At 43.4% G+C, this 8,995-nt stretch overlaps 1 protein-coding gene across 6 annotated transcripts in view; it reads left to right on the top strand.

The window, feature by feature from the left end:
• The window catches only part of LOC140546384 (echinoderm microtubule-associated protein-like 6), an 82,920-nt gene that overhangs the window by 37,674 nt on the left and 36,251 nt on the right, over positions 1–8,995 (top strand). For all 6 annotated transcript variants that reach the window (XR_011978328.1, XR_011978327.1, XM_072669584.1 and 3 more), the window contains 5 exons: positions 2,228–2,346; positions 5,654–5,840; positions 6,591–6,696; positions 7,457–7,550; positions 8,424–8,524. Coding sequence is in view for 4 of the 6 variants with exons in the window: in XM_072669584.1 (XP_072525685.1) it covers positions 2,228–2,346; positions 5,654–5,840; positions 6,591–6,696; positions 7,457–7,550; positions 8,424–8,524 (607 nt within the window). In the remaining 2 variants the exon portion in view is untranslated. The remainder of the gene's footprint in view (positions 1–2,227; positions 2,347–5,653; positions 5,841–6,590; positions 6,697–7,456; positions 7,551–8,423; positions 8,525–8,995) is intronic.

Genomic DNA, 8,995 nt, shown 5'->3' with positions numbered 1-8,995 from the left:
AATAAAATAACAATGGCTATTTTTTAAAAACCGATACACTTGTTTTGACGTTCCTATTCAAAATATGTTCTGTTCAAATAATAATGCTATTGTTAAATCAAAATTGTATTATAATTTAAAGCACAATAAAACACAATAATAATAATAATAATAATAATAATTCTCTATAGAGACACACTTCTGCACATTATATAGCACAATTACCGTTGTATTAGCTTCATTTAAATATTGCAAATAAAAAGAAAATTAAAGGGAGCATGTGCAAAAATAATGGCACATGAAATATGTTTTAGTTTCTCAATCTTCTTTAATTTAAAAAATAAACCAAAATGATGCCTAAAATGTTTCCAAATTTAATTTGTGTTTCCTTTAGAGATTTATTTCACTTACTTTTACTACATATTTACAAAATGTGTCATTTAAGCAAGAGCACCCAAACCTTCCCTTAAGATCCAATTGTCACTGTAATACAAATTCTTTTATCTCCAAAACTTGAAAAACATATATATTTATTTATATTTATAATATATATTACAATCATATAATTGTGTCTTAGGATGTGCAAAAAGGTGACATATTTAATATATATTATATATAATATTAAAATATTAAATATAATATATACATTTGTTGCCCCTAGAGGATTTTTCATTTGAACACGGTGCCCAAACCTTTTATTAAGACTACATCATCACTGTCCAAAATGTCAACTTTACAGGAGAACTATTTCATTTTAAAATATTGTATTTATTAAAACTATTTATACAACTGTGAGATTCATATTATGGATAAAAATATATATTAACAAAATGTTAAATAACAGTGGATAACTTTTTAAGTTAAAATAATCATCTACAGAGACACTTCTGCACATTATATAATATATCTAATTATATATATTATTACTTTTAACTTTTAATTACTAATTAATATTGCTTCTAATTTATTTTTAAGAATAAAAAAATATTCAAATTAAGCATTTTGGAGAATTTCTATTGGTCCATTTTTCGTGTAATTCTGATACGATGTCACACACACCACCCCAGTCAAAAAAGATGGCATGTGAGGAAGAGTGGGCACTTTTTTATTCCCACTTCTGCTTAATTCAGTGAAGTTCAGAGTGAATTCAGGTCACTCTTCACCTGTGCTGCTATTCTAAGAGCGTGACCGACTGTGTGTGTGTGTGTGTGTGTGTGTGTGTGTGTGTGTGTGTGTGTGCTGGAGAGGATAAGACATTCCTGGGCTGAACTGTATCTGGAATATTGTGTGGGATCTGCTCGGGAGTAGGTGCCCTGCTTTTCCTTAAGAAAGCCTTATTTATTTTTCTCCCAGCGTCTGTCACCCACCTTATCTCTGCCCGCAGCTGTGTGTGTGTGTGTGTGTGTGTGTATGTGCTTCTGTCACGGCAGCAGTAGGGGCTCGGCGTCTGTTCTGGCTCGATATGAGCCCGGCGGCCTCCTCATGACTGATCAATGAGGGAACCTGTTTAAAGTTTAAACACTTACGAGTCCTCTAACACTTCAGCTCGGGCCTCACGTAACACTTTCCACCCCAGATCCTGCTTGCCATTCACATCACACTGCGGCGGGCACTGCGGCGGGCACTGTGGCGGGCACTGGAAGGAGCTGGCTGACTGGCTTTGAGTAATTAAGTGGGGTGTCGTGATCTAAAGCTTTGCAACTCATTTAGAATAAGGCAGTGCTAATCGCCCACTACACGCAGTAGAGGTTACACCAATCAGCCATAACATTAAAACCACTAAAAACTGCCCTTGTGACGTGGAGGCATTGTGGAGTCCGAAAGACCTCTGAAGTTGTCCTTTGATATCTGGACACCTTCAGACATTAGCAGCTGTCCTGTAAGCTGTGAGGTGGGGCCTCCTTGAGCATCAATGAGCCTTGGGCACCCAAGGTGGGGGAACAGCCCACCCCTAAGACCGGCCTGATGTTTTGGAGATGTTCTGAACCGCAGTTTGGTTCCTGTCCTGTCTCGGTTTCTTACGCTCGGTTTACAGCACATCACCTCATGCAGATGCTATTGGAACCAGTTCATCAATACTGTTATTGGCTTCTCCAGTCAGTGGTTTTAATGTTATGGCCGATCGGTATGCGCACACTATATGATGAGCTGTTTTCCATGCAGTTGGTTGTGAGCAGTCTCCCAGGTTGTCTGTGGGTAGAAGATCACTGGCAGCCAGTTCTTTATGTTAATGCTCTCTCTCTCCTAGGTCTACAAGGAGGACCTCCCCCAGCTGAAGCAGCAGAGCCGAGAGAAGACGCAGCAGGTGGGCTCGCTGAAGCGGCAGCAGGCACCAGACGCGGGCCTCCGTCTGCAGTTTGTTCATGGGTACTGTGTCCTCGTCAATCTCGCCAGTTCCCAATCAGCTCACACTAATTACTCCATAATCACCACATGTTAATGAGGGCCGTAATTATGATGTTCGTTCTCCACTGCAGCACCTGTTTCTTATGAGATATTCTCAAGCTTGTTAATGGGGAAGCCGTTGCCCCCCTTTCCAGCTTCTGCTCTGAAGACGCCTGACCGGCCTTTTCTTCAGCCTTTATTAACTTAACCCACCAAGGTAACCTACCCCTCAACCTTCATCTGTGCTGCCATGGATGCTCTAGCCTGATTTCAGCCTGTGTATGTCAGCCTGGTGTAACACTGGTGGTCCTCAGTGTTGCCAACTTATATTCTTATATCCAGCCCCGTCCCACAACACCCACAGTGCTCGGCCTCACAGTCCGAGCAGACCCACACCGCTCCACCTACATACTGCAATTGAACTGCGCATGCCCAAAACCGTCGCTGACTCCACCCCCTTTTTTTAGAGTGACACGAAAATAAATCACTGCAACTTCCACAGTCTCACCTCAAAACTAAAATAAATACATAAATAAATAAAAATTAATTAATTAATAAAAAAGTAATTCTGCCAAACTGTCTCTTTTAAGGTCACTTTGTTGGTCTCAAGCCTGGATACATTTACGTTTATGACATTTAGCTGACGCTCTTATCCAGAGGTTACTTGTATTACAGAGGTGGACCAATGTAGTGTTAGGAGTCTTGCCCAAGTAGCACAGCACAGTCACCCAGACCAGGATTCGAACCCCAGTCTCCCACATGGTGTGGTAGCTCAGTGGCAGGTAGTGGGGTTATCTGTTGCACCACACCAACCACACCATTGGATAAAGGAGGAGGGTTGATCGTAGCAGTAGCAGTTCCACCCCACGTAACTTTTTTTATTTGGATTAAATTTGATTTGCTAACATTTACCAACACAGGACAAATTTGATTTATGTAATTTATGTAAAAATGATTTATGTAATGTGGGTCTAGACCAAGCATTAACGTCATTAAAGTTATTTTGTGAAGTGACCAGAAAAAAGGCCAAAAAAAAAGAATCAAAAGAAGAAGTTTGTTTATTAATTAATTCAGAGTTCATTTGTAGTTCTGACACATTTAAACTCTTTTTATCTCCCACAACGATTTGACAATTATGCAAATTAGATGACATCATTTAGCAACCGCTAGCGACTTTTAAGACAGCCGATAGCTGCTTTCCTTGCTGAGGAGTTGGCAACACTGGTTGTCCTGGTCCAATCACTTTTGATAGGATCCAACCACTGCAGACTAGGAAGACCCACATTGCTCCACCTCCACACTGCAAATGAACTGCGTATGCCCAAAGCCAATGCTGACTCCGCCCCCTTTTTTTCAGAGTGACACGAAAATAAATTACTGCATTTAACTAACTTCCACAGTCTCAGTCACTCACTCACCTCAAAACTAAAAAAAAAATAAAATAAATAATAATAATAATAATAATAATTAATAAAAAAAGTAATTCTGCAAAACTGTCACTTTTAAGGTCACTTTGTTGGTCCCAAGCCTGGATAAAGGAGGAGGGTTGAGCGTAGAGTAGCAGTTGGCAACACTGGTTGTCCTGGTCCAATCACCTTTGATAGGGTCCAAACACTGCAGACCAGGAAGACCCCTGGGAACAAGACCTGCCTGATGTTTCGGAGATGTTCTGTCCCAGTCATCTATCCGTCAAGGGCCCCCAAGGCTCAAGTCATGCCTTTAGAGTATCAGGATGATACCTGGATCAGGCCAAGCCACATGCCACGAGTGTCCAACACAAATCCAATCCCTCAAACCACGTCAGGAGGTGGTCTGTGTAAACACACCTGCCTCTCCAAGACACTTCCCACAACCAGAACCCCTCCCAGTACAACCAAAACACCAGTAATATTTGCTGGGGAACAAGCCAATATGCAAATCCCAAATCCGATCAGACTAACCAGAGACTCGTTGGACTGCCTAACGTAAATGCATATGGCTACAATGCAACTACGTGGGCCCACCTCACAGCTTACAGGACTTAAAGGACCTACTGCTTATGTCTTGGTGGTGCCAGATACCACAGAAGACCTTCAGAGGCCTTGTGGAGCCCATGCCTGTGGCTCAAAGGGGGCTTGCACTGTATTAGGGTCTGCTGCTAACGTCTGAAGGTCAGAGGACTTGCGGACTCGATGGGGAACCTACACAACATTAGGTTGTGTGCAGGTGGTTTTAATGTTATGGCTGATCGGTGTATATTAGTATATGCTGAATATAATATCTATACATATATTTTGGGCTGATCTGCTGATCAGTCTCCTCCAGGTATTTCTAAACGCTGACAGGAGGGCTGAGTGTGTGTGTGTGTGTAGGCCTGTATGTATGCAGGGTGTGCAGCACTGTGCTCTCAGCATGTGGTTGATTGAGATTGCTGCAAACAGCCAGATTGGCCGGCAGCAAGCAACTGAAATGAGTCCGCCTGCCTGTGTTTTCTTCAGATCTGTGTTTAGAGGGAATTAAAGGAGCTTAGCTCTGTGCTTTTGATTCTCTCAGGCTGAATTTACAGTGAATGCCTTAAACTGCGGGGCTTACCGTTCAGTTAATCATCTCAGGGCCTGCTCTTCGGCTGAGCGGTGGATAAATAATGCGGTTAAAATGGTACGATATTCAGATTCAGTTTAAAAACAGGCAAGTTTTCCAGTCTTCCAGTGGATCGCTGGATCGTGGTCGGGTCATGCTGCTTGCCATCAGCAGCCGGAGTCAGGGAGAGCACGATCGGCCTTGCTCTCTCAGGGCTGGCTTGACGGCACTTCCTCCTCCCCACGTCACTCCTAGCCGTCTGTCTTATGATGTCTGATTATCTGTTGGCTGTGTCAGAGGAGGGTCTTCACCCTCTAGGGTCAAGTGGGCCAAATAGCATAAACATTAGGTGAAATTAGAACTTTTTGTAGATCAGCTCTGATCTGATCAGAGGAAGCACTGCCAGCACTGCCAGCATCGGGTGATAGTGGGTGGCAACTGCTCCCTAGGCTACTTAAGTCCCTGAGTCTAGTGCTATCCTCTCTCATGGTCACTACTTAGCTCACACTGAGTCCGTCTTCAAGTGTCGTGGCTTGAAGCTCATCCCTAAGCAGCAGCACCTGTCCTTGATCACCTGTCCCGGCACGGGTTGGCGGGAAAGCACGGCGACTCCGCCTCCTGTCCCGCCACAATAGCTTATTCCATACGATGCATGCATTCAATCATACTGCAGGCATAGTACCTGTAATTAAGACAGTTTGTGTGTGTGTGTTTGTGTGTGTGTGTGCAGGTATAGAGGATACGACTGCAGGAATAACCTGTTCTACACTCAGGCAGGGGAGGTGGTGTATCATGTAGCCGCAGTGGGAATAGTCTATAACAGACAGCAGCACACTCAGCGCTTCTACCTGGGCCACGATGATGACATCCTCAGCCTGACCGTCCACCCTCTCAAAGACTACGTTGCCACGGGCCAGGTACACACCTTCACCTCCCAGCACTGAACTGGGACCAGTAAAATCCTTTATTTTTAGTCTCAGTTTCTATAATCAGACATTCTGGACTCTTCTGGATATCTTTTAATCCAGTCTGATCTCCTCCCTGACCAATCAGCTCCCAGCTCCTTTACAACACTGCAGTCTAATCACTTCCTGTGTGTGTGTGATCTACTGGTGTGTAATAACTGGTCTATAATGGGAGAATGTGCTGTGTGTGTGATTGGGGTTTCTATAGCATGTGTGTGTGTTAGCATTAGCATTAGCCTCCACTCGATTCTGAATGGGTTCTTCAGTGCTGGTTTAAGAACAGAGAAAGGTGAGCGAGCGGTTCTCCCGGTTCTCCCGCTGGTAAAACAGAGCGTTTCAGTGAGATTTTTATAAAGGGTCAGATATTATGGTCTGTTTTCAGGTTTCAGTCTAAAATAGCTCCACACTGCAGAACCTCAACTCCTTTATTTACCTTCTGAGAACATCCAAGCTGGGATTAGTGTCCGTTAGTGGTACCTTGAGGACACCAGATGGTGCGGACTCAGACTCAGAAAGACTCAGAACTGGATTGGGATTAAAATAGCCAATACCCGATCCATTTAAATATGCCAAGCTAGGCCCCAATCCATTATTAATATTATATATATTTTTGATTTTATATACTATAATGGTGGTAATTGAGAATTTTCAGTGTTGTTTTTTTTAATGAATGTGTTAAATAGTCTCTGTGTTGTTCGTCAGGTTGGCCGGGACCCAGCTGTGCATGTGTGGGACATTCAGAGCCTGAAGTGCCTCTCGCTCCTCAAAGGCTGTCACCAGAGAGGAGTGTGTGCCCTGGACTTCTCGGGTACGTCTCCTTTAAATTCACCTCTTTTGAAGGCTGGTTTATACTTCTGCACAGAGACAGGCCTGCATATCTGTGAAGGAGGGGGTTGTGGGTGGAGGTCGCTTGCAGAGGCCTTGATGTGCATACCTGCAAAATCTCTACAGAGCTAAAACCTCAAACGAATGCTGATTGGCTGTCTGATACTGTTGGAGACGGAACAACCCAGACAACTTAGGGACCAAATAATACATGAAATACGAGTGCAGACGCTGTTCCCTTGGGGGGGGGTATCTATATACAATGCAAACATATGCAGATGTGCAAAACAGCCTTAAGGTGCTCTATAAATTATATTATAACAAATTATTATTAAGTTATTATTTATACTACACTAATAACACCCCACTAACTGCATGGGTACCACAGCAACCACTTTTGGCAAGGCCCTAGCAATTACTGGGCTACCATATCAAATGCCTAGCAGTAGTCTAGCAGCTTGTAGCAACACTGTAGCAACCGCCTTGCAATGCTGTACCACCCATCTAACAACAACAGCCTAGCAACTGCCTGGAAGTGGGAACTGCTTAGGCTTTACAGCCATTCAGCATTTCCTTCAGAAATACACTTTTCTAGTTAATTAATTATGAAATAATAATTGTAATAATAATATTTCTAGTTAATTTTTAATTTAGTTATTAAATGAATAGTTTCTTTTGTAGGAGTGATGATCCAAAAATGAATATAGGAGCTTAGAATTGTCTAATGTCCCTTGTTTCTGCAGCTGATGGGAAGAGTCTGGTCTCAGTGGGAGTGGATGATAATCACACCATTGTAGTTTGGGACTGGAAGAAAGGAGAGAAATTAGCCACTACCAGGTAAAACACAGAGCAATGTACACTGGGTTACATTAGAAGACTGTCCCGGGACTGTCCCGAGACTGTGGTACTATAGACCTTCATAACTGTCCCGGTTTCGTCACGTCCAGCTCTCCGGTTTTTAACCTCCCTTAAAAATCTTGACTGTGCCTACGGGAAAGCCTGCCTGTAAGACGGACAAAGCACACGAATTGACTGACCCACGAATTCTGCGTTCAGGGGGGGAATTCAGGGCGTTCAGCCAGCGGGGCCCCTCACAGTCTCAACTACATGCTGGCAGCATGTCCGGGATTCGAACCAGCGATCCTCTGATCATAGTGACAGCGCCTCAGTCCTGGGCCCCTTGCTAGCATTCCTACACATCTCAAACATAAGTAAATCTGTCCCACCGTTTAGCCCTGCGTTCTCTCCACTTCAGTTTAACTCTCATTTCATTGGCCGCCTCATTAAAAATGATGTAGATGGGCGGAGTTTTTCAGCTGGAGTTGAGCATGTTTAAACTGGATGGAGTAGAAACCCTGGTCCGTGTGTTCGGGTGAATTATGGGCATTAGCCTCAGCCATTGATTGCAACACGACCGGGAGCCAATTAACACTACCGTTGATTTGCACGCTCCATTGGTGTTGCATAAATCACACTGTGCCAGTTTTCAAACATGTTTGGTCGCACAGGCAAGCCTTGATGCACGTACACACACTCAGCTGATGAACCCACTTATTTAATAGGCTAATTCTAATGTGTTTGGGTTGGATATTTAAAAGAATTTAAAAGAAAGTCCTGCTGAGATGAATACTTTATGAGTAGACTTAAAAGAATTCACTTTACTGTGTATGTAACAACCTACCCTTTGTTCTGTCTTTCTTCTTTTCCTAGAGGTCACAAAGACAAGCTGTTTGTGGTTAAATGCAGTCCCTTACTGATGGACAGGCTTGTGACTGTGGGCATGAAGCACATCAGATTCTGGCAACTGGCAGGTACACCAACCAACCCAGTGTGAGGCTGCTGAGGTATTTTATTAGGGGGTGTGTAAGACTTATTTGGGGCAAAGTGGCTTTCATCTTTACGGTATATTGATCTGTCCAGTACAGTTTCTAGCCCTGTGATTGAGCGTAATGGAAAATGTGATAACTGTAGTTGCGCATTGCAAAGAGGTCTTGCGGCTGGAAGGTTGCCAGGTTGATCCCTGGATCTGACAGGACGTGACTGATCAAATCAACTACCTAGCAACATCATAGCTAACACTTAGCAACCTTAGCATCTGAGATACAGAGCAATCACTTAGCAACACCATAGGAACCACCTGGGACACCATAGCAACTACCAAGCAACACTATAGCTAGCACTTCAACTGCCACCATATCATCTGAGATACCTTAACACCCCCCCTTAGGAAGACCATACTAGCCACCTCAGATACCAAATCAACTACCTAGCAACACCATAGC

The sequence above is a fragment of the Salminus brasiliensis genome, chromosome 24 (genome assembly GCF_030463535.1).
Source record: "Salminus brasiliensis chromosome 24, fSalBra1.hap2, whole genome shotgun sequence".
NCBI classification, from domain to species: Eukaryota; Metazoa; Chordata; class Actinopteri; order Characiformes; family Bryconidae; genus Salminus; species Salminus brasiliensis.
The sequence above is the reverse complement of the archived record's forward strand: the minus strand, read 5'-3'. Positions and strand labels throughout refer to the sequence as shown.